Below are 26,582 nucleotides of genomic sequence, written 5' to 3'. Positions count from 1 at the left end.
TGCAGAGAGTAATGTTGGAGTTGCATCAAAGGTGAGCATAAGGCTTAATGGTTAAGGGTAGTAACCGCTGCATTAAGCAAGTTACTCCTATGCTTGTTTACCCAGATTGCACATATCAATGCCTTGTTGGATGTTGTCTGAATGTAAATCCTCTTTTCCACATTTCCCTTTGTCGTAGAAGCAGAGAGTGATATATGGGCAGGCTAATATGGAGACTAATGCTAAGACTATTGCTCACTCAGCTCCCAGAATCCTTCATTGTCTGTGGCCTGCTTGCAACTTTGGCTATAGAGGAAAAACCTTTAACTGACCTCAGATTAAAGACTTTGGAAGATAGCTGGAATACATTTAGGCTCTGCAAAGCCTATGCTCAAAGGTCATGAGATTACAGATAGCAAATGGCTAAGGCCACATTCCAGGCCACATTCTTGGATTATCTGAGAGGCTCAACTGATATCAGAGTTTCTCCCTGCCCCCTGGAGATGAAATGATTGATATACTGACAGGACAAAAGAAACTCAGAAGAAGCAGAACACGTCTGTCAAAAGCAAGGCTAGAAACAGAGGGGCCTCAATGTGGGTGGAGAGTTTTCAGGTTAAAGTAGTTTATTTCACTGTCATATTGCATAAGTGATTATCACCATAGGCTCACAGGCATTCTCTGTATGGTTTAAACCTTTATAATACAGCTCTTACAAGATACTGGGAGAGACAGGCTGTAGTGCTTTCCCCTGTGTTGAAGGTCTGGCTGTGTCTCCCAAGGATATGCAATAATAAATTTATCTTTGCTTTTACTAAATTACTTGTGATATCCTTGTGTGTCCTGTAGCAGAGAAGCGTCTTACCAAAGTCAGGTAATATATACAAGAGCAATGCTGTATATGCATTCAAAGTGGTCTATCAGGCTTTATGGGTTTAGGGTAGTAACTGACATAATAAGCAAGCTACCCCCATGCTTATTTGTTTACCCAGATTGTGAAGTTCAATCCTTGTTGGTTATTATCTGAATGCAAATCCTCTTTTCCACATTTCCCCTTGCCATTGAAGCAGGGAGCAATGATGGAGTTGCAATAGCCGTGAGAAGGCTTATTGACTAAGGGTAGTAATCACCAGGTAGTAGCCTCCTCTCCAGTAATCCACCCCATGGCTCTTCTTTTTATTCTCATCCTCTAGCCTTTATGGATCCACAGTGTTTATCCCATCCTCTAGCCTTTATGGATCCACAGTGTTTATCCCATGCTCCTTTGAAATCCTACACTATTTTAGTCTTCACCACTTCCTCTGGAAGGGCATTCCAGGCATCCACCACCCACTCCATGAAGAAATACTTCCTGACATTGGTTCTGAGTCTTCCTCCCTGGAGCTTTAAATCATGACCCCTAGTTCTACTGATTTTTTTCCAATGTAAAAGGTTTGTTGTTGACCATAGATCATTAAGACCTTTCAAGTATCTGAACATCTGTATCATATCACCCCTGCTCCTCCTCTCCTCCAAGGTGTACATATTTAGGTTCTTCAGTCTCTGCTTGTAAGTCATATTATGAAGACCATCCACCTTTTTGATCGCCCTTCTCTGGACCACCTCCATCCTGTCTCTGTCCTTTAGGAGATACGGTCTCCAGAACTGAACACAGTACTCCAGGTGAGGCCTCACCAAGGCCCTGTACAAGGGGATCATCACTTTCTTCCTCTTACTAGATATTCCTCTCTCTAGGCAACCCAGCATTCTTCTGGCTTTAGCTATCGCCTTGTCACATTGTTTCACCGACTTCAGATTGTTAGACACTATCACCCCAAGGTCTCTCTCCTGCTCCGTGCACATCAGTCCTTCACCTCCCATCAAATACAGTTCTTTCAGATTTCCACATCCCATATGCATGACTCTGCACTTCTTGGCATTGAATCTCAGTTGCCATATCTTCGACCACTCTTCCAGGTTCTTTAAATCCCATCTTATTCTCTCCACTCCTTCTGGCGTGTCCACTCTGTTGCAGATCTTGGTATCATCCACAAAAAGACAAATCTTACCTTCTATCCCATCCGCAATGTTGCTCACAAAGATATTGAACAGGACCGGTCCCAACACCTACCCTTGTGGCACTCCACTTAACACCGTTCTCTCTTCAGAGTAAGTTCCATTTACCATCACACATTGCCTTCTGTCCATCAACCAGTTTGCAATCCAGGCCACCACCTTGGCACTCACTCCTAAGCTTCTCATTTTATTCACAAGCCTTCTGTGCAGGACCGAATCAAAAGCTTTGCTGAAATCCAAGTAGATGACATCGAGCGCTCTTCCTCGATCCAATTCCCTAGTCACCCAATCAAAAAAGTCTATCAGATTTGTCTGACAGGACCTTCCCCTGTTGAATCCATGCTGCCTCTGGTCCAGCAATTCTTCTGACTGTAGATAGTTAACTATTCTTTCTTTCAGCAGCGACTCCATTACTTTTCCTACAACCGAGGTGAGGCTAACTGGCCTTTAGTTTTCAGCCTCCTCTCTGCTCCCACTCTTGTGAAGCGGGACCACCACTGCTCTTCTCGATTCACTCAGCACCATTCCCGTTTCTAGGGATCTATTGAATAGGTCTCGCAGCGAACCCGCCAGCACATCTCTGAGCTCCCTCAGTATCCTGGGATGAACCTCATCAGGCCCCATGGCTTTGACCACTTTTATTTTTCCTAGCTCTTCCCATACCTTCTCTTCTGTAAACAGAGTTACATCTACTTTACTCCCCTCCAGTTTCTTGTTAACTAGCAAAGGTCCTTCTCCAGGGTCCTCTTTTGTGAACACTGAACTGAAGTATTAATTTAATATTTCTGCCATTTCTTTGTCTCTCTCCACACATTGATCCTTTTCACCTTTCAATGTCACTATACCACTTGGAACATTTCTCCTTTCTCTGATGTATCTGAAAAATGTTTTGTCACCTCGCTTTACCTCTTTGGTGATCCTTTCTTCCACTTGACTTTTTGCCTGCTTGATTACTTTCTTTGTCTCCCTTAGTTCCACCAGATATTCTTCCTTGTGCTCCTCCCTTTGGGATCCTTTATATTTCTTGAACGCTGTTCTTTTAGCTTTTATTTTGTCAGCCACCTCATTTGAGAACCAGATAGGTTTCATTTTTCTTTTGCTTTTCTTTACTTTTCTAACATATAGATTAGTTGCCTTGGTAATTGCTCCTTTTAGTTTGGTCCATTGTTGTTCCACATCTCTCTTGTTCTCCCAGCCTTCTAGTTCTTCCTCCAGGTACTTCCTCATTTCATCAAAGTCTGTGTTTTTGAACTGCAAAACTCGGGTCTTCATGCTTCTTCTCCATATCCTATTTGTGATATGAAACCATACCGTTTGATGATCACTGGTGCTGAGGTGGGCACCCAACTGGACATTAGAGTCATTATCTCCATTAGTGAGCACTAGATTGAGTATAGCTCCCTTCCTTGTGGGTTCCATTACCATTTGTTTGAAAAGAGCCCCTTGCAGGGCATCCACTATCTCTCTACTACTGTTAGATTCCGCAGAAAGGATTTTCCAGCCTACATCCAGCAGATTAAAATCTCCAACAATCACCACTTCTCCTTTCTTTCCTATCTTTTGGATGTCTTTGGCCAGATCTCTGTCAAGTTCTTCCATTTGATTTGGAGGCCTGAAACCACTCCAATAAAAATGAATCCCCATCATCTTTTTTTAGATTGGCCCATAGTGCTTCTTCTTTGCCCCATCTTCCTTGCAGCTCAGATGCTTGGATATTGTTTGTGACATACAGAGCCACTCCTCCCCCTTTCCTGTCCTCTCTGTCCTTCCTTAACAAGTTATAGCCTGGTATTGCCATATCCCAGTCATGAGATTCCGTAAACCACGTCTCTGTGACAGCAACAATGTCCAAGTCTACCTCTACCATTAGGGCTTGCAGATCTGGGATTTTATTGCCCAAAGTATGAGCATTTGTGCTCATAGCTTTCCAGCTTTTCTCGTTAAGGTTACTGCTTTTCTTGGACTCCTTTTGTGACTTATTTAGTTGAGTTTTGTTATCCACTTCACTCTTTTCCATTGCATTTGTATTTGTATTTGGGGGTGACATTCTAATTTCTTTCTGCCACCCCCGGCATCTAGTTTAAATGCCTTATGACATAGGATTTGAATTTATCTCTTAGGATCCTTTTTCCTGCCACAGACAGATGTAAGCCATCTTTGACAAAGAGCTTTTTACTGTTCCATACATGGCCCCAGCCCCAAATAAATCCAACACTTTGTTCCTTACGCCAGGATTTAAGCCATACATTGAAATTATTAATATGGGTTAGCCTCTCCTTCCCCCTTCCATGAACAGTAACACTTCTGAAAAGGCATTGATTGTCGCCATGTGACTAATCTGTTCTGCTAGAGACTGGAAATCTCTCTGTACCACTTGGATGCTGTTTCCCAGATGGATGATAATATTGATTTTAGAGTCTTAATTTCTTCTTTGATCATTTTGACTATTTGACTAATACCTCCCTAAACTTCATGTATACCCTAGGATATAGTTCATCTGGCTCCAGTGCCATAACTGCTTACAGGTTTTATGTTGCATTTTTATTCTGTCTATTGTTAATGGATTGAGGACCTCTTTTCTTTAATTGGCACTTTTATTTTCATCTGTGGTCTCTCAAAATCCTATTTTTATGCATATTGCACAGAAATATTTGCTCAGCAAATCTGCTTTATCCCAGTTCATACATTCTTGCCTTTCCTGTCTTAGTGTCAGATTGCCAGCCTAAAGGCCTCTTCTATGGTGTGGGCTGGAGATAGTTCTGAACCTCTTGTAGTTCTGGCAGTAATAAGGAGTAGTAGATGACTTTAGCAGTAAGAAGTCCAGTCCAGATAGGTAAATTGATGTGTTGTTCTGGTTTCAGGATAAGCTACCTCTGTGCAGAGACAGGGTATGGATTTCAGGTGTAAGGTCAGAAAGCCTACAGGTTGCAGGAACAGCTTCCTGGTTCCCAGCAACACCTTTTCAAGAGAGAAAACCCAATCAAGTTCCTTAGAGGCATGGTAATTAGCCATGGCATTAGGCTCATTCCCTTCAGCACATGAGATTTTCTGTGCTGAATCTTTAGCCTTTTGGCAAGAGCATAGGTCTGCTTTCCTGAGCAGTCCCTGGTTTAAACCCTACCAGTTGCTAAACCTGAAATGTAGTCTTACAATTCAACATATGCAGTTTCTGTAAGAAGAATTATTGTTGCATTATTTTACTGCCTTAACTATTTTAATCTCTGTTTTTATCTATACTGATCTGATAACCATCCCTTGAAAAGCACCAGTGTCTTTCCTAACTTAACAATGAATATTTCCTTGTTCTGGAAACTTTAAAGAAAAGGGACATTTGCCTTTTTTTTTTACATGAATATTATTTTAATTACCTTAATTCTTTACATACAAATACTTCTTCATGGGAAGCAAGGAAGATGCAAGGAATGCCTTCCCATCAATGATAGTCAAAACAGAAACAGGAAAAGATTTCAATATTGCCTTGGTTAAACACAGAGGAACATTATTTACATAGAAGTGAGAGAAAGCCAAGATTCACTGAAGACTATGGTATTGACCCAAGAAGTAAACTGGGAAAACCTGATGGAACTTAAAAAATTTGACAGCAGATAGGGAATGTGTGTCTGTACAATACTATACTTTATACTATAAAATATTCTGCTATTCTTTCTATATAAGATCTGAATAGGCTAAGAAATTAGCAATTCCTTTTCCACCAACTATACTTTATATTATTTTATTTGTATTTTCTACTCTGATTAGACAAAACATTTTCTTCCATAAAATGCACTTATAAAAACAGGAAAGTTCTCATTCCTATAATATATTGTTAAAAGCTATGCAATGATTTTCCCATGACACCAGAGATTTCCTTCAATATCCCTCAATTTCAAAAGTCTCAACAATGATGATATTATTAAAATGCATATAGTGGGTTAGTGCTACCTGCATGTCATAAGTTTCATGTAAAAGCAATTCAAAGGCTCAAACTAATATTCATAGAACATACTCCACCCATAAACAGAAGTGGGAGGAGTAATTATGAATCCTTTGGAACCAGTCCAGAAGCATCAAATAGACAGAAGGAAATCCTGCAGATTATCAACCTAATTCTTAAATTTTCATGACATGTTTTGGTCAAACACAAGCCTATTTCAAGGGAGATATAGGAGAGAATTGGATGCCAGAACAAATAAATCATATCATTTATGATTTCACACAGCATATTTAAAGCACAGTACATAAACACAACATCTCTATGAATCAGTGAGGACAACATTAAGCCATTATCTGACTGGACAAATTATCCAGTTAAATTTATTGGACTAACTTGGCCAAGATATTCTGTAGTGTGGCTGTACCACTGATTATGCTCAGCTATCTTACAGTTAGCTGGATAATTTTATTCAGCCAACTATAAGACAGCCAAATAGCTGCCCTAAACTTTTCCAACTAATGCCAGATAAGGCTGAATGTTTGCACTTATCCATCTAAATTGACCTGATAATTAACTCCTCTCTGGAATGCTGCCATCCAGCCCCTCAGCCATACTAATTAGCTAGCTATGGGCCTCATTTTCTAAAGTATCGCAGGCCTGCACTAGCCAGCAGCAATCGCACCATCGCGGTGCGATCGCTGCCGGTTTCGCACCCAATAGCGCCACCATAGGAGGTGTAGCTATTGGGAGAGAAATAGGCAGCGAAAAGGCACCTACCTTTTTGCTGTCCGTGGCATTGGTGCAGAGTCGGCCCCGGTGATGCCCCAACTCCTCCTCTTCCGGGGCCGACTCCGCCCCCATCCTGGTATCGCACATGATAAGGGACTTTTTGCGTGCGAAAGGTCCCTTATCGAGTGCAAGCGGCTTGGAAAATGAGGCCCTATGCCAGAACTTAACCAGTTATGTGGTGCTGAATGCTGACCTCAGTGGAAATGGGGAAATAAGCAACAGCCAGAAATGGAGCTTCTGGTAAAGAAAAATGAACAAATTGCTCATGAGACAACACTGGCAAGATGGTCTTTGCTGTCAACCAGTTCTCTCCTATATCTCTCCTGAAACAGTTCTGTTGTTGTGATGGAAGCACTTGTTAGAAATTTTGCAGTTTTTCTTGATTTTTTTTTCTGTATCATTATTCTGTACCCTTTTTCATTTTGCAAGAGCAAATACATGTATTTCTTTTTCTTGTTATTTCAATAAATCAATAACATGAACAAAACAGAATGCAAACAACCTTGTTTATAAATAAGGAGGTACTGCAGTTTGGTTGATTTCAGATATTTCTAGATCTATTCAAAGACATAATAAAATAATTTTCTTTTTTCTGGATGGTTTCTTTGCTTTATTCTACAAGATATTCTTCTAAAATTGTTTATATGTGAATAAAAGTAAAAATTAAAAAATGAGGACATACTGTAAATGTTTTGTAAATGTTTTGAGTCTAAAATTCATTTCAGAAGCTAAATGCTTGTAGCTTTATCATTTGTATCCTTTTTTATATTGGTTAGAACAGAAAAGTAGAAAGATTGGTCCTAGAGAAAAAACTGATCTTGATAGTTTGCAGTTTGAGAAAACTGCTATTGACCTGACATAAAGATAATCTAAAAATGATGATGTTCCAGGACCTTTGAGATCACATTGATGCCTAAGGCAGGACTGGATTCTAAGTAAAGGTTTAAACGACAAAATCCTCACTTTGAGGGTCTTATTAAATAAATATTTGTTCTATAGACACAGCATAGGGAGAAATGATTAGGGCCCTGAATCTGAAGAAAAGAATATGGTCTGGAAGGCATTTATACTAAATCATCTTGGAATAATCCTTATGTTGATTCAATAAAAGGAATCATAGATTCAGATCAAAAGATGACTATGAGAAATAAACCTTTCATGGGCAACTTTGCATACTAAATTGGTGATAACTGCACATTATTTCCAAAAGCATGAACTATTCAGTCATTTAGTATCTAAATTCAACTTTATGAAGTTGTTCTCCTTCACAAATGATAAAATTTTGTACATAGTTACTGTGCCTGATATTTTATTTAAATCAGTAAAGAGCTGCTACAATTGAAAATCATGAAAACAGCTCATTAACTATTCTAGTGTAGATAAAGTACACCTGTCATGTGAAATTCCTTTACTGGGCTGAATTTCATGAGAAATATCCCTGGATGAGGTGTAATTATTTTTTAAATAAATGTTTGTTTAAAACTGTCCATTTGCATATGTAGAAAACTAGAACCTGAAAAACCTTGCATTCAAAAAGTTGCAATTTAGTACATCCGTTTTTGTATGAAAATGTTCTAACATCAGAGCAGTTGCACATAATGTTAATAATGATAATAATAATAATAATTCAATTCCTTGTTTTGAATTCTTCAAAGCAATGGTACATATGCTGAAATATATTTGTATCCTTTGACCTGTATCATATTCGGTATAATTATTTAAAGGCAAATATTTTACTTGTATTACATGAACATTTATTCTTTTTAATGCTTAACAGCATTGAAAAATAAAACAAAACTAAGGAACCCTTAGCAGCACAGCATTCTACAGTAAATTGCTATAATATTAATTATGGAATTTGTATTTTGCTAAATTAGGTTGCAAAGTGGTAATAATCTCGGTGTTTTCTTCAGTTGAATCTCAAAGTTCCCTAAAAGCAAATCCCTTGATTTCTACTTTAGATTTCTGGCTTTCTTTTAAAATATTTATGAAATAACTTCTGAAAGGAAAACTTATTTTGCTCTACTTTCACCAATTTCACTGATTTATGAGCGAAGCTTTTAGATCTGGTGTAAACATATCATAGATTTGAATAATTATCAGAAATACTAAACTGCACCTAAAAATGCTAGCTCACCTCTTGATAAGTGTCAGTCTGAGATTTATCAGTGATGTCTTGTTTGCTCCTATACCGTGTTGCACACTTGTCAGGAAAAATTAGGTCATCCAGTCTTTCAACTTTTGGTTCCAAGAAAGTGAACTCGTTCTTTCCGGATTCTGATGCTGTGCATACCTGGTAGGTATAAGGTAAAGTCCCATCGTTGTAGTGTTGAGGAAATCTGAGATCAGATTTGGAGTAAATATCAGAACCTAAGCATTGAAGAACTGATGGCTTCCTTGATCTTATACATTTCTTCACTATCACCAGAACAACAATCGCAAGAAACAAAAAGGAGATCAAAGCCAACGACATTACTAAGTAAAAATTCAGTTCAGATTGATTTTCTGAGGCTCTGGGTTGCTTGCTTAACTCTGGAAGAGCCTCTTGGATGTTTTCAGCAAAAATCATATTCATAGTAACTGTTGAAGATAGAGGAGGTTTTCCATTATCCTGCACCAAGATGACCAGTCTTTGCTTCACTGCGTCTCTGTCCATAAAGGCACGAGATGTCCTTATTTCTCCAGAGTGGAGCCCGATGCTAAAGAGCACTGGTTCTATAGCCTGGAGCAGCTTATAGGACAGCCAAGCATTGTGTCCAGAATCTGCATCCACAGCCACCACTTTAGTAACTAGATATCCTCTGTCAGCAGAAGGAGAAACCATCTCGAAGAAGGCGGAGCCATCCGATCCAAGTGAAGGGTACAGGATTTTAGGTGCATTATCATTACGATCTTCAATAAAAACTTTCACAGTGCAATTACTACTAAGAAATGGGGAACCACTATCTTCAGCCTTCACTTGGAATTGAAACTCTCTAAATTCCTCATAGTCGAAAGAGCGCTGAGCATAGATGATCCCAGTCAGTGAATTGATGGAGACGTAGGCCGACACAGGTAATGTCTTAATGTTACTGTTAACTATGGAGTAAGTGATTCTTGAGTTCTGATCAAAATCTGTGTCTGTAGCACTTACACTGATTAAGAAAGATCCTGATAAATTATTCTCCGGAAGATAAACCAGGTAAGAGTTTTGCTCAAAAATGGGTGCGTTATCGTTTTTATCCGTAATCTGTATTTGAATCGTTTTGCTGGTGGACAGAGTAGGATATCCTTTATCAGTTGCTACAATTGTAACATTATATTCCGAGATTAGTTCTCTGTCTAGATTACTATCAGTTATAACTTTGTAATAATTACTTGAAGATGATATTATCTTGATCGGAAAATCATCTTGAACGCGACAGGTGACCTCACCATTTGCTCCATAATCTTGGTCATGGACTTTGATCAATGCAATCACTGTTCCAGGAGGAGAATCTTCAGGAATGGGAGTGGAAAGAGATGTAATTGTAATCTCAGGTGCATTATCATTCTCATCAAGAACCTCAATTAGCACAGTACAATGAGAAGCCAGACCACCTCCATCTTTTGCTTCCATATCGAATTGAAAACTATTTATTTCTTCAAAATCAAGGTTCCCATTTATTGTAATTTCTCCACTTCTAGGATCTAGGCTGAATACCTGACGAGTGCTGCCTGGCATATTTTTGAAGGAATAAGTAATTTGTGCGTTTGAACCTTCGTCTTTATCATTGGCTTTAACTTGTAGTACTACAAAGCCTATTGGTGTATTTTCCTTCAGGCTTGCTTTGTAGATCTTTTGTGTAAAAGTTGGGAAATTATCATTTACATCAGTAACTTTAATATTAATTTGGGCAGTGCAGGTTCTGATTGGATCTCCCCCATCAGATGCAGTCAGGATAAAAGTAAATGTATTTTGTTTTTCCCGATCGAGAGGTTTCTCCAGCATTAGTTCTGCATATTTCTTTCCATCAGTGCTCTCTTTCTCTTCCATGATAAAAAACTGATTGGGACTGAGCTGATAATTCCGCAGCGAATTGGTACCAATGTCCGGATCTTCGGCCCTTTCTAGAGCGAATCGCGCACCTGGTGAAATGGACTCACTTATTTCTAGATCAATGTTACTGTTAAAGAAACTCGGCGCATTGTCGTTAATATCCAGGATTGTGAATTTGATGTGAAAAACATTTAAGGGGTTTTCAACAACAGTTTCAACGTTAAGGAAACAAGTGTCAGATTTTCCGCACATTTCCTCCCTATCTAGTCTCTCGTTTACATACAAATTTCCATTTTCTGAATTTACAGTGAAATATTGCTTTTTGGCACTTGGAACAATACGGAGCTTCCGACTTGAAAAGTCTTTTATATTCAGACCCAAGTCATTTGCGATATTTCCTACTAGTGATTCTCTTTCCATTTCTTCTGGAATGGAATAATGAATCTGATCAGAAACTGCCTGACAGAGACAAAATAGAAAGGAAAATAGTACTTGCCGTCTGACCCTCCATTCAGTTTTCCAGTGTTTTACTTGCAGCATTGCCATGGTCAGAAAAAGGATGCTGGATTTCCAAACGCCTGAGCAAATTCAGCTTTCAAAATATTCTTCACATACAATTTGTCATTATTAAAAAATAAATGAAAATCTACTTCCTTCTACGGTAGTTTAGGCGATGCGATTCATTTTCCTTGTGTAAGCGCGTGATCTCCTGATGTGTTCCTTTCAGATCTGCACCGTGTGACTGCAGATTCACGGGAGGAGGCTCCAATGGATCTCCAGTTCCTGCTCTTGTTCCGCATTGGCCAACAGCGGCACCCTGAGTCTCAACTAGAGAATTACAGCAACTTAATTTCAAGATAGTTCTATTCAATCCATAGATTACGTTATCGATAGGAAACTTCTCAAATGGTGGAAATGAAAAATACTTTGCTTTTATTTTCAGTTATATGTAGAATATGGTTTAATCTAAACTTTTGACTTAAAATATTGTTGGATTTATAAGTGTACCAGTGTGTGTTTTCATCTTGATCGTGAACTATAATATTCTGATCTCTAGTATTCGGAGAATACTAGAAAGCAGTAGTCTGTTTTTAAATGTTAATGTGTTACAGTTTGAAAATGATTTGAACACAAGAAAATACTTGTACTTTTCACGATTTATATATTTTCTTGATCTTGGTTATAAACTACTCATAGGTATTGTTGGTATAGAAATGACAGCAGAAGAAGACCAAACGGCCCATCCAGTCTGCCCAGCAAACTATGCACCATTTTTTTTCCTCTTACTTGTTAATTCTTGGCTCTTAGTACCTTTTAGTTCTATTTTATTTATTTATTTAAAAACTTTTATATACCGGTATTAGTATGCATACATCATACCGGTTTACAATGTAACTTTAAAGGTAGAAATTACAATGAACAGGGAGGGCGAACAAGGAGGAGTATACAAAGAGCAGGAGGTGGAGGAATTAAAGCAATAAATAAAAACTGCAACGGACTATTTACAGGAATATACAAGGCGTAGGCAAGATACTTGCAGAAGTCAGTGTACTTAATCAGGGTAGGCTTGTCGGAAGAGCCATGTTTTAAGTTTTTTTCTGAACTTGGCGTAACATGGCTCTAGCCTGAGAGTGGTAGGGAGGGCGTTCCATTGTTTAGGGCCTGCAATGGATAGTGCACGGTCCCTAGTAGAGGAGAGGTGGGCTTTTTTCAAAGGGGGAATGGAGAGGGTGCCTTTGTTGACAGTGCGAGTGGGTCGTTCAGTGCGTATAGGACGAAAGGGTTCATCCAACCAATTGGAATTGTGCGAGTGGATGGACTTGTGCACTATGGTTAGAATTTTGAAGAGAATTCGGGATGCGATGGGGAGCCAGTGGAGTTCTTTGAGTATTGGGGTAATGTGATCAGCTTTCCTTGAGTTGGTGATGACCCTGGCGATGGCATTCTGGAGCATTTGTAAGGGCTTGGTGGTGGAGGAGGGTAGGCCAAGGAAGAGGGCATTACAGTAGTCCAGCTTTGAGGAAAGGGTGGCTTGGACGACGGTGCGGAAGTCATGATAGTGGAGGAGGGGTCTGAGTTTCTTCAGGATGTGAAGCTTGAAGAAACCTTCTTTGAGGATGGAGTTGATCTGTTTTTTGAGATTGAGTTGTTGATCTATGATAACCCCAAGGTCTCTTACTGTGGGTTTCCCTTCCACCCCACCATTAATGTAGAGAGCAGTGTTGGAACTGCATCTAATTGAATATGTAGCTTAGTTAGGGGTAGTAACCGCCTCAATAAGCAAGCTACACCCATGCTTTTGTTTACTGGACTATGTAATTCAGTCCTTGTTGGTTGTTGTCTATATATAGATCCTCTTTTCTACATTGCCCCTGCCGTTGAAGCAGAGAGCTATGCTGGATATGCATTGAAAGTGAAGTATCAGACTTTCTCCCCTGCCGTTGAAGCAGAGAGCTATGCTGGATATGCCTTGAAAGTGAAGTATCAGACGTTCTCCCCTGCCGTTGAAGCAGAGAGCTATGCTGGCTATGTGTTGGAAGTGAAGTATCAGACTTTCTCCCCTGCCATTGAAGCAGAGAGCTATGCTAGATATGCATTGAAAGTAAAGTAACAGGCTTATTTTGGTTTGGGGATAGTAACCGCCATAATAAGCAAGCTACACCCCGCTTTTTTGTGAATGCAAATCTTTTTTTCCCCCCACATTTCCTCTTACCATTGAAGCTTAGAGCAATGTTGGAGTGGCATTAACCGTGTGTATGTATATTGAATAATGGTATTATCTCCAGGTAGTAGCCTTAATTCCCGCGAGCCACCCCTGCTTCATTCACATCCTCTAGACTTGATGGATCCACAGTGTTTATCCCACGCCCCTTTGAAGTCCTTCACAGTTCTGGTCTTCACCACTTCCTCTGGAAGGGCATTCCAGGCATCCATCACCCTCTCCGTGAAGAAATACTTTCTGACATTGGTTCTGAGTCTTCCTCTCTGGAGCTTCAGCTCGTGACCCCTGGTTCTGCTGATTTTTTTCTGACGGAAAAGGTATGTCGTTGTCTTTGAATCATTAAAACCTTTCAAGTATCTGAAAGTTTGAATCATATTATCCCTGCTCCTCCTTTCTTCCAGGGTGTACATATTTAGATTCTTCAATCTCTCCTCATAAGTCATTCGATGAAGACCCTCCACCTTTCTGGTCGCCCTTCTCTGTACCACTTCCATCTTGTCTATGTCTCTTTGTAGATACGGTCTCCAGAACTGAACACAGTACTCCAGGTGAGGCCTCACCAAGGACCTGTACAAGGGGATAATCACTTCCCTTTTCTTACTAGATATTCCTCTCTCTATGCAGCCCAGCATTCTTCTGGCTTTTGCTATCGCCTTGTCACATAGTGTCTAATGATCTGAAGTCAGCGAAACAATCACCCCAAGGTCTCTCTCCTGCTCCGTGCACATCAGCCTTCCCCCCCCCCCCCCCCCCCCCCATTGAATACAGTTCATTCGGATTTCCACTCCCCATATGCATGACTTTGCACTTCTTGGCATTGAATCTCAGCTGCCATATCTTCGACCACTCTTCCAGCTTCCTTAAATCCTGTCTCATTCTCTCCACTCCTTCTGGCATGTCCACTCTGTTGCAGATCTTAGTGTCGTCCGCAAATAGGCAAACCTTACCTTCTATCTCGTCTGCAGTGTCGCTCACAAAGATATTGAATAGGACTGGTCCCAACACCGATCCTTGCGGTACACCGCTTAAAACCGCTCTCTCTTCAGAGAGAGTTCCATTTACCATCACACATTGTCTTCTGTCTGTCAACCAGTTTGCAATCCAGGCCACCACCTCGGCACTCACTCCTAAGCTTCTCATTTTATTCACCAGTCTCCTGTGCGGAACCGTATCAAAAGTTTTGCTGAAATCCAAGTAGATGACATCGAGCGCTCTTCCTTGATCCAATTCCTTGGTTACCCAGTCAAAAAAGTCAAAGGACTTTTTTGACTTGGTAAAGGACTATAAAGAACTACTCTACAGTATGAAAATATGCTTAGTCTCATGGAGAATGATGCTGCATAGAAAGGTTATTTATACTTAATTGCAGTAGTGACATAAGTAAGATGAAAAAAAATTGTACATCCCAATTTAAGCCACTATTTGACAATAGACAATTGTTAGACCAGTATTGTTTTAGCACAGTGACTTTGTCATACACTGTACAAGGAACTACTGCTGCTAAGTTTCAGTTTGCAGATAGCACAGTTGTACACCAGAAGTACAAGCAGACAAATGTGTGTGTGAGCTTAGATTACATGTAGTCCATACTGATTATCTATAGAATTTTTTCTTTTTGTTATATCTGGTGACAATTTTAGACTTTAAAACAAATTGATAAAGGGTATGTGTTAAAGAGCCATATAGAATAGAGCAATGGTGGAGGACCTTGTGACTTTACCATCTGCCCTGACTTGCCAGTTTGGAGGCTTCTATTGTATTAGGCACTATCTGGCCACCTTGCCTGATGGAGGACCCTGAGGATTAGAAATCGTGGTGCCCTGCGGTGAGTGAGGGGGACCTTGTGACTTTACCATCTGCCTTGACTTTCCGGTTTGGATGCGTCTATTGAATTGGACACTATCTGGCCACCTTGCCCCTTGGAGGACCCTGAGGACTAGAAATCATGGCGCCCTGCAGTGAGTGAGGGGGACCTTGTGACTTCACCATCTGCCCTGACTTACCAGTTTGGAGGCTTCTATTGTATTGGACAATATCTGGCCACCTTGCCCACTGGAAGATCTAGAGGACTAGAAATTGTGGTGCCCTGCAGTGTGCCACCGCCGGCATGCCGAAACCATGTGCCAAAGGGGTGCCCCCTTTTAGCAATTATTTTTCTCTCCCTAACTGGGAATAGTTATTGGGAAAAAGAGAAAAGGGAAAATTTAAATCACTGCTTTGGCTTCTGCTTTAGTCCGGGGGCCTATGGATCAACATATAATAAAATCTAATTCGCCACTATGAGATTCGAGTACTGAATTAGTTGGATATCTCTATCCCCAGAAGCATGTTCTCCCCCCTACCAAACCTTTAGCTGGGCCTGGTATGTTAGATAATTTGTTAATAGGTGGTATAAATTCTTCAGATCAAATGAGCTCTTGTTTTAGAGTTGTTAATAATAAAGAACAGATTGGGGATAATCTTGAAACTTCCGAAGCAAATAATAAAGTACCAGTACCCATACCGATTCCCCTAAGGTTTCTGGGAGAGGAACCACTGGGTTCTGGTACAGAAGAATCTGATGAAGTATCCCTAAAAGATATATGGAGAGCTATTTCAAGGATAGATAAGCTAACCAATTTGGTTAGTCAATGAATGTCTTAATGTCTTAAACAGAAAAAGCTTCTTTAAAGATCTTACATCTTGATAAAAGATCTACTAAATTGGAAACGAAGGTAGAACTATATTCTGGAACTATATCTAAACTACAAGCTACTTCAATCTCAAATATAAAAGACAATTTAATGATCCATCAAAAGTGTGAAATCTTAGAGAATCCTATACGTTCAAAAAATCTACACTTGTTAAATTTTCCAGTAACTCGACTCCTAACTGGAGCTGAATTGTTTAAAAAATATGCTAAGGAAATTCTACAATTTTCAGAGGACAAAATATTTTTATCTAATGTTTATTATTTGCTTGTTAAAAAGAGGGGAGATATTCGTTAATGGATCTTTTGATATATTAACCCCTATAAAGAGCCCACATTTTTCCTCACTGTTGGAATCGGATGATATTAATACCAGGGCTACCTTGGTTGTTACCTTTGTATTGGATTCAAATAAAGAATTATTTTTCCGGCAATATTTTAAGTTTAAAGATAATTTGTTTTGTGGGCAAAAAATTCAGATCTTTCCTGATGTTTCTAAAGAAACTCAAGCAAGAAGAAAGCAATTTTTTCTGATGAAGTACAGAGTTGTAGATTTAGGAGCATAATTTTACTTAAAATTTCCATGTAAATGTATAATTTCTTTTCAAGGTAATACGTTCATATTTATGAATCCAAGTGATCTTGAGAGATTTTTATTTGATAAAAGTAGCCATGGGAATTAAGGGAATGAGAAGCTTCCAACAATTATATTATCATTTTTAAGATCACCCCACAATGTGGACTTTTGCATGTTGTAAAATTTTGAGAATTTTTGTTGTACTCGATTCCTTTATGTATGCTTTTCTGTAAATTCATATAAATTCATGAAAAATCCTGCTCATTTTAGTTTCCTCTCATTCCGCTCCCTATTTCATCCTCCCCCCCATATAATCCTTAATTTATTCTCTTGTATGTAAAGCATCATCTGTGCCTTCTGGGCTACTACTTTCTAACTTAAACTCATGTTATATTTAGTATTATATACAGTTCTCATACTTTCTAAACTAACTCGTGTTATACTTGGTTTACTCAACTATCCTATACGTTTCTACATACCCCCATCTACCTGTGCATTTACATTCCAACCTAAGTTTGGGACACATATCATGTATTTATGTTTGCTATTGTATATCTAAATTTGCTACTGTGTATTTAAGTTTGCCTTCTCCTTCATGCCTGATGCTCTCCTTTTCCATGCATCTTCCTCATGCACCTCCCAGTTATTCCTGACCCTGTTTTTTGTAACTACTCTTTTCCTACTTCATTCTCCCCTGTTATATGTAAACCGGCATGATATCTCTGATGATGGTCGGTCAAGATAAAAACAGTAAATAAATAAATTCATTGAATTTTCAAATAATAAAAGTGTAAATTAAAAAAAAAAAAAAATAGAACAATGGTTTCCAAACCTGTCCTGGGGGACCCCCAGCTACTCAGGTTTTCCCAAACCTGTCCTGGAGGACCCTCAGCCAGTCGGGTTTTCTGGATCTCTGCAATGAATATGCATGAGGCAAGGTACGCAAATATATCTCATGCATATTCATTACAGATATCCAAAAAACCCGACTGGCTGAGGGTCCTCCAGGACAGGTTTGGGAACCTCTGGAATAGAACATACAAGAACATAAGATATACCATGCTGAATCAGACCAAACGTCTATCTAGCCCAGTCGGCATCCTGCTTCTGGCAGTAGCCAATCTGGTCAACAAGTACTTGGCAGATCCTAAAGAGTAAATCAATTTCTTGTTACTCATGCCCTGGATAAATTATGGCTTTCCCAAGACTCCCTGGATAACAATAGTTTATGGACTTTTCCTCCACAAACTTGTCCAAACCCCTTTTAAATCCAGGTATGATGGATGTCTTGACCACATCTTCTGGCAACAAATTCCACAGATTGATTGTGCAGGCCCTTAAGTGAAAAAACACTTCCTTCAATTTATTTTAAATCTGCTACCTATTAGTTTCATGGAATGTCCCCTTGACTCAGTACTATTTGTTGTGCTGGAGGTGGATTCTTAGGCTTAGGCAGGGTTGCACCATCAGCAGGTGGAGTGGGCTGAAGCTAGAGGCCACTGGAGCTTTACCTATACTAGCCCACGTTTGGTGCCGGGTCCAGCAGGACGTAGGCGGGACTTGGGATAGCAGTGGATATAAGCGATTCAGCCCAGAGACAGCAGCCAGCAGGTGGCATAATTCTACCCTGGATGGGTTGCGGAACTGAAACTCAGGCACCAAGGAACCTGAAGTGACTGAGGGTACCTGAGCAAGGAGAGGCCGAAGCCTTAAGTCGACATTCAGAGGATAGTGGGAAAGGCGTCACTGTAGAACTAGGATGGAGGCTGGTGGCCACAGGAAGGTGTAGCAAGCAACGTAGAACTCTGGACAAGAGAGAGTCTATAGCAAGGTTATCCATAGCAATGGTCAAGGTATGGAGAAGTCAAGGCATGGAGAAGGCAGGCATGGTCAGACATAGCAGTGGTAAAGGCATGAAGAAAGCAGGTGTGGTCAGATGTAGCAGTGGTCAAGGCATGGAGAAGCATGGCCAGGCAAGCAGAGGTCATGCTTGGAGAAGGCAAAGTGGTCAGGCAGGCAGAGGTCTGAACGAAGGAGTCAATCCAACACAGAATGAGACAGATGAAACGAGACGAGCAGAAACCAGGAACTAGGAGAGCAGGAACACGGAACAAGGAAGACACAGAAGCAACGAGTTCTAAGAGTATGAGGAGACCTGTTGCAAAGGCAATGCTTAGGAGTGCTGCCTGAGTGCTGCCTGAGTGCTGCCTGAGCTTTTATGCGATGAAGGAACTGACGTCAGCATCCGGGTTCATAGCCAGGTTCCCGCCGCGGGCTCTTTAAAAGACTCATGGTGGTGTGTGCATGTGCCTAGGGGGAGGCGCCATGCTGCTGATGGCATCTCTCCGCAGCCCATGTGGAGAGACCCGGAGGATGGAGATATCCCAGCTGGAAGTCCCACGAAGCAGCGCAGAGCCGGAGGCACCGGCGGGGGTCCAATGCTGGAGCTAGCGGCCCACCACCACCAGCGCTGAAGAGCTGGAGCCTGGAGTCCTAGAAAATAGGTGAGAGGGCCGCACCACGGGCCTTCCGCGGGTGGCATGCATAACACTATTTGAAAGGGTAAATAGCCACCCTTTATTTATCCTTTCCACTCTATTTATGCTTTTACAAACCTCTATCCTTTTCACTCTCAAATGTTCATGCAATAAGCCCCACTGTAAAAGCTAAACAAACTTTTATTGCAAGTTTTATTTAACACAGGCATTTGAAACCAGTGGCCCCATAGGATATAATAAGCTAAAACCATGCAAAAGTCACATGACTATAAATAGTGCACTAAATAGGAAAAAACATACTTTTTAAACTCATGGACCATTTGCATGCCAATCTGCACTAAAGTCTATTTGTAAAAAATATCTTTATGGGCAGTGGGGCAAAATCCTTTCCTTGCCTATCCCCACCTATTAAACAAAACAGCTGGACTACATGCAGAACCCTCCTCCCTCCTCCCCCCCCCCCCCCCCCCCACACACTCAAGCTCATATAAACTAGTGGCAAGCGCTATCAATCGGGACATCTATATTTCAAATCCTCCCCCTCAAGATGTCTCAGGGAATCATCCTCCCCTCCTGAAGACAGAGAAAACTTTACCTCCTCCCCCAGGCTCCTGTTAATGCAGGTACAGCATGAGAAGATTAGTCTTTTTCTGCCAGCTGACAGTGGAGGAACCAATCAGTAGCCAATGAAGGAGTGAATAAATTAATATTAAATACTGAAACAGCTTACTGCTGTACTGGCATGGACAGGAGTCCGGGGGGGGGGGGGGGAGAGATAAGGTCCCCTTTGTCTCTAGGAGGGAGAGAAGGTATTCCTGAGGGCTCTGGAGGGAGTGGATTTGGAATTTAGATGCCCCAATTGAGGGCTTTTGCTACTTCTTTATCTTTTTCAGGCTAGGTGAGAAAGAGGTGGATTTGCATGTGGCCCAACAATTTTTTTTTTTAATTTGGGCAGATGGGAAGTGGTTCTACCAACAGTTTCACTGCTATTTTTTTTTTAACGAGGAGGGAGGAGGATTACCACACTCAGCTCTTTTCCATGAGAAGTTTAATTCCTACTCTGAACCAGTAGTTAAATTTCCTGAGGTAAAAAAATGTGCAGTAGACAGTTTCCCCTCTATTGCACCACTGTTTTTCAGGGTAATGTTGATATGTTTATTACTCTGCTATTTGCAAGGAGTTGTGTTAATTCACGGTTGGATTTTTGACTCTTGTTTAAGCATATGTTTTTCTCATGCTGAACCCCTGTTACATATAGGGATTATGTTAGCGCTGAAACATCTATGCTCAAACAGAAGTAAAAACTGTTGCTACCATGCATCTGATGTAATTCATTGACTCCTCAGACAACTTCACCAAGTTTAAGAGCCCTAACCTGTTTAGGATTTCTCCACAAGGGAAATGGGCCACCCCCCTTATCATTTCTGATGCTCTTCTAATGATTTCTTATTGTTCAATCATATCTCTTCTGAGATGGGCTGAGCAAAACTGCATACAATACTCTAGGAGAGGCTGCAACATGGATCAGTACAGCAGCATTATGATGATCTCTGTTTTATTCTCCATTCCTTTCTGAATAATTCCTACATTCTCTTTGTTTTCCTAGCCACCACCCCACACTGAGCTGAGGATTTAATATATAGTCCATGGCTCCATGATCCTTTCCTGGATGGTGACTCCTAACATGGATCCCAGCATTGTGTATTTACAGTTAAGATATTTTTTTCTGTGTCTGTCACTTTATACTGTCTACATTAAATTGCATCTGCTATTAGATGCCTAATACCCCAGTCCCTCATTCACAATCTGTGCTTAAACATTTTATAATTTTGTGCAAATCTGAACACTGCTCATTGATCCCTTTTTCAGATCATTTATGAATATATTAAACAGTACTAGTCTCTGTACAGATCTCAAGGCACTCCACTATTTACCAATGGGAAAACTAACCATGTAATTCTACTTTCTGTTTCCTATCTTTTAACCAGTTACTAGTACCAATCCACAATAGGGAATTGTCTGCAATCCCATGACTGTTTAATTTCCTGAGAAGTATCTCATGGAGGACTTTGTCTTATCCCTGCTGAAAATCCAGATACACTATAATGATCAGCTCATTCTTATCCATATGATTATTAACACCTTAAAAAATTAAATGGATTGTTATGGCAAGACTAACTCGTTGTAAAATCTACATTGGCTTGTCACCATTATATATTATGGCCAGTAATTCTGCTTTTAATAATAGCTTCCACAATTTTGCCAGCACGGACATCAGAGTCACTGGTTTATAGTTTCCAAAGCACAGTTACAGATTACTAGTAATAGATCTGCAATTTTATATTTGAATAAAATGTTATGCCCCATTCCCTTGTATCTAATTATTTAGGGAGTTATTTAGTTTTAGTGAAGAACTTTGTAAAGTGATAGAAATTAGTGGAACAAAGAAAAATCACTAATATTGCTAGTGTAATTACTTGATATAAGGCTTATAAATTCTGAGAATAAATGTCACTTTTCTTAGCTTGCTTGTAACAAGCAAGTCATTATATCAGATTATACTAATGAACAGTTAATCATGAGGCTAATGGTGCAGATATCAGGGAAAAGAGGACAGTAGCAACTTAGCCACAACCAGCTGTTGCTGATTTGATTAGACAGACAGCTGAGGCCTCAGCAGATGACAAGAACACATGGGAGTAGCCCAGAGAAGAAATTGGGGCTTAGGTCAGAAGACTTAACATAAAAAAACAACTTCAGGCTACTTGTTTTAATCAGAGAAAGAACATATTAGAAAAGCTTGTTGGGCATTACAATTTTTAATGAAGTGACTGATAGACTGTTCCTGATTTCACAGCACTGTGAGGGGAAGTATCTTTGTATATATTATTAATGCAAAATCTAATCTTGTATGCTTTCATTGCTTATTCTCAAGATTTATAATTAAAATCTTATATACTTATAAGTGTGTTGTGTGTTCTATGACAAAATAACCACAAATTTCCTAAGCCATACACCCTTGTAGATCTCTTACAATTTCACTTTGTCCAAGAGTACCATTACTTTAACTGAAGTGCTGGCCAGACATGGATCAGGAGTGAATACCATCCAGTCCTGATGGTTTACTACTCTTTATATCTCTTGAATAATTTTGGTCAATTTGCTCTATTATATCTTCTATTTTCACAGTGATTTGCTTAAGTTCCTCTGAATCATTATGTTTAAAGAATGTTTCTGGGGTGGGTATCTTCCTAACATCCTCCTTGATAAAAACTGAAGCAAATAGTTAATTTGTTTTTTTTGCAATAGCCTTTTCCTCTCTGAAAGCTCCTTTTACTCCTTGGTCAAATAGCAGTCCAACTAAGTCCTTCACAGGCTTCTTGCTTTGAAAGCATTTGAAAAAGTTTTTATTAATAATTGTTGCCTCTCTGGCAATCTTCTTTTCAAATTCATTCTTGGCTTCCCTTATTATATTTCAGTCAAAACTTCATATGTAATACTTGAAATGATCTCCGTGATGTCATGAATGACAAGCATACATCATTTTAGAGAACCTTAAGTTTGTTTCTGCTAGATTGGGTTTTTGTTTTCATACTACACAGGAAGATAAACAAGGTCTGTCTTTAAAGATGCCTAGTTGTCAATTTGTTTAGAAATGACAAATGAACACTGGTATTTCTGTATTTGCATTGAGTACTATGCAATAAGGAAATAATACTACAAAAAGAGGTAATATCAGTACATATCCTTTTAAAAATAGAATCATGCATTGCCAGCTCATCAGTTATAGTAAATGAATTGTTGGACAACATGACATGATACAGTAAGAAATCTACAGGGGGCAGGCATAACAAACTGAGGGCCTGATTTACTAAGGCTTTTCTCCTATTCTGTGCAAATGGGAAAAATTACTTAGCAAATGAGATTGAGTTTAAAAATCTTGGTTAGGTAGAAGTGAACAAATGCAATTTTAAAATTCATTAGACATTTTACAGAGTATAAAATAATTTTACAACTGAAGAACATACTGATATAAGAACATTTAGGTCCTAATTCACTAAAGCTTTCCTTTCTTTATGTGTACATGAGGAAAATGCTTATCGGGCCCAATTCTGAGTCAACATTTGCAGACACAGGTGCAAATTACTGGATATTTAGAAATAATCACAGAATGCAAAATGCATCCTATGTACAGATTATACAAAAACACAATAACTCCAAGTGTAGAATGTTAAGTTCAACAGGTCATAAACCCAGGTAAGAAAACATCCTTATTAGGAAAAAAGAAAGTAATATTATTGGTGTTTCAAGACATCTTACATTTTTTGGTGTGTTGTACAGGTGGAAGGATTTACTCACATTCCATGTGACAAAGTTGCAGAGCATTTTAGCATAATTTTTTTAATGAAGTACCTTCTTTCCATCACCTTCTCCACCAAATAGATAAAATGATGGAACAGATTTATAATTTTTACAGAATTTAGAATTTTTGAAAGTGGATTATACTAAAATAAATCTTAACACCTACTCATCCTCCCCTCCCTTGCACACACACACTCACACATACAAATTCTTAAATTAAAAAAATAGTTTACCTGGTTCTCATTACTGATATTTAATGCTTCTGTGATTAAGACTGATCCTTGTCCCTTAGACTCCTGGTAGACAGCAAGCGTATTTGACTGTGAATTGCAGTATTTAAAGTGGTTCTTTTCAGAGTCTGTGGTTGAACAATGATCTCCAGAGTAAGTCTGAAGAAATGCTCTGACAGCATCTACACCTACATACTGAGATGTGGGAACTACACTGAAATCGACATTGGAAGAATGAAATAGTTGAGACTCTTTCCATTGACGTAGCTTGATGCTTATTAGTAATATTATGAAAATAAAGAAGAAACAAGAAATAGTAGCAACAGCGATTACTAAATACAGTGTGAGGTTGGATTCCGTGTCTGTGGGCGATGAAAGGCTGCTCAGATCGGAAAGAATGTCTTGGATGCTGTCTGTCACCATTACAGTCACAGTAACCGTGGCAGAGAGGGGAGGTTGACCATTGTCCTTCACTGAAACCACCAGAGTTTGCTTGATGGAGTGTTTGTCTAAAAATAAACGGGCTGTTCTGATTTCTCCAGTATGAAGTCCAACCGTGAAAAGCCCCGGCTCTGAAGATGTGATGAGAATGTAAGAGAGCCAGGCATTTTGTCCAGAATCTGCATCAACTGCTACCACCTTAGTTACCAGATAGCCTGGATCACAAGAACGAGGTACCAGCTCCACACCAGTTGAACCATCGGTTGGAAATGAAGGGTATAAGATTTCCGGAGAATTGTCATTCTGATCTAAGATAAAGATATTAACGGTGATATTATTTTTGAGGGATGGAGAACCCCCATCTTCAGCCTCCACCAGAATTTCAAAATTTCTGAACCGTTCATAATCAAATGACCGGACTGTATATATTACTCCAGTCTCCGAATTAATGGATACATAAGAGGATAGAGGGACCTCACGGAGCTGACCCTCAATTATAGAATAAGTAAGTCTAGAATTCTGACCCGAATCCAAATCTGTTGCCTTGGTAGTATAAATGGAGGCTCCAGGAAGTACATTTTCTGCTACATAAACTGTGTAAAACGACTGATCAAACATTGGTGAATTGTCATTTTTATCGGAAATCAGCAGTAGTATATTAACGGATGTTGACAGAGGAGGTATCCCTTTGTCCTTGGCTATTACAGTTATATTATATTCTGAAACCTGTTCTCTGTCAAGGTTTCTATTGGTTAGTAAACTGTAAAAATTGCCAAATGTCTTCTTTAGTTCAAACGGTAAATTGCCTAGGATGGAACAGGTTACACGGCCATTATCTCCTGAATCTCGGTCGTGCACATCTAATAGAGCGACGGCAGTTCCAGTGGTACTGTCCTCTGATATTGTACTGAGGAAGGATGTGATAGTAATTTCAGGGACGTTATCATTTAAATTAATAACTTGGATTAAAACTTTGCACTTGGCTGAGAGACCTCCACCGTCATTGGCCTGAACTTCGATTTCATGTATTTCAGACTCCTCGAAGTCCAAATTTCCGACAACTGATATTGTTCCAGTTTTAGTGTTAAGTTGGAATATTTGCGAAGCTCTATCAGTAACTTTTCTTAATAGATAAGTTACTTCTGAATATATTCCTTCGTCCTTGTCAGTAGCGTTCAGTGTAACCACCAAAGTGCCTACTGGTATGTTCTCCAAAACATCTGCTTTATATACAGATTGATTAAAAATGGGCGCATTATCATTTGCATCCAGAACAATGACGTGAATCTGTGTAGTTCCAGATCTAACTGGATCCCCTCCATCAGTGGCTGTCAGGGTGAGATAGTGGATAGTCTGTTCTTCCCGGTCCAGAGATTTCTCAAGAACTAGCTCTGCATATTTCACGCCATCATCTCCTATTTGTACATCCAAAATAAAGTGCTTGCTGTTGCTGAGTTGATAGCTCTGGAGAGAATTATTCCCCATATCTGGATCCTGCGCATTCCGCAGGAGATAACGCGCTCCTGGTGTTATGCTTTCACTGATTTGTAATATCATTTGCTCATTAGGGAACGTTGGTGAATTATCATTTATATCCTGAATTAGAACTTCAACTGTATACATTTTCACCATGTCTTCCCCAATTATTTCTACATTTAACAGGCATTGATTAACCTGCTTGCATATCTCTTCTCTATCGATCTTCTCGTTAATGTTAAGATATCCGTTTTTTAAATTAAGAGCAAAATACTGAGTCCTACCTCTGGAAACAATGCGGGCTGCGCGATCCGATAGCTCCTTTACATCCAATCTCAGATCCTTCGCAATATTTCCCACGAAAGCGCCTTTCTGCATCTCCTCAGGAATGGAATAACGGATCTGCCCAAAAGCCGTCTCCCAAAGCATAAGCATTACAAAGTGAAATACTAGTCGACCTTTTAAATCCCGGTGTCTTTCCATCGCAGCCATTCTTTTGTGGCTGTTGAGCTGTTTCGGAGAACCCACTCAAATATCTGGTTTGCTCGGTTTATGATTTTCCGAATTATTCCGATGAGCCCTGATCTTCTCAAAGCAATTCCTGGCAGACAATTTTGTTTCCTTTCAGAATCCAAACATTGTGTCTTAACCGTCCCTTCTGTATTTGCAAATGTATCCAGTGAAAGAGATTTGCCGGATCTCTCATTCCGTTTCTCTCTTCCTGATTGGTGAACAGCGGCGCTCAGAGGCCCAACCAATAACTGCAGCGTCTCCAGTGAAAAAACATATAGTCAAAAACTTACTGTTACTGG

The 26,582-nt window shown here is 39.7% G+C and overlaps 2 protein-coding genes across 2 annotated transcripts; both read right to left on the bottom strand.

The window, feature by feature from the left end:
- Positions 1 to 8,505: 8,505 nt before the first annotated feature.
- Positions 8,506 to 11,496, bottom strand: LOC115079978 (protocadherin gamma-B1-like). The gene has a single exon (XM_029583972.1). The coding sequence runs from the start codon at positions 11,319 to 11,321 to the stop codon at positions 8,886 to 8,888; it is 2,436 nt and encodes an 811-aa protein (XP_029439832.1). The 5' UTR covers positions 11,322 to 11,496; the 3' UTR covers positions 8,506 to 8,885.
- Positions 11,497 to 22,894: 11,398 nt separating this feature from the next.
- LOC115079674 (protocadherin gamma-A4-like) lies at positions 22,895 to 26,372 on the bottom strand. The gene is made up of 2 exons (XM_029583427.1): positions 23,857 to 26,372; positions 22,895 to 22,957 (listed from the first exon to the last, which is right to left on the bottom strand). The coding sequence occupies exons 1-2, from the start codon at positions 26,260 to 26,262 to the stop codon at positions 22,895 to 22,897; spliced, it is 2,469 nt and encodes an 822-aa protein (XP_029439287.1). The 5' UTR covers positions 26,263 to 26,372.
- Between the last annotated feature and the right edge of the window lie 210 nt (positions 26,373 to 26,582).

The sequence above is a fragment of the Rhinatrema bivittatum genome, chromosome 18 (assembly GCF_901001135.1).
Source record: "Rhinatrema bivittatum chromosome 18, aRhiBiv1.1, whole genome shotgun sequence".
NCBI classification, from domain to species: Eukaryota; Metazoa; Chordata; class Amphibia; order Gymnophiona; family Rhinatrematidae; genus Rhinatrema; species Rhinatrema bivittatum.
This window is presented reverse-complemented; position numbering and strand designations above follow the sequence as displayed.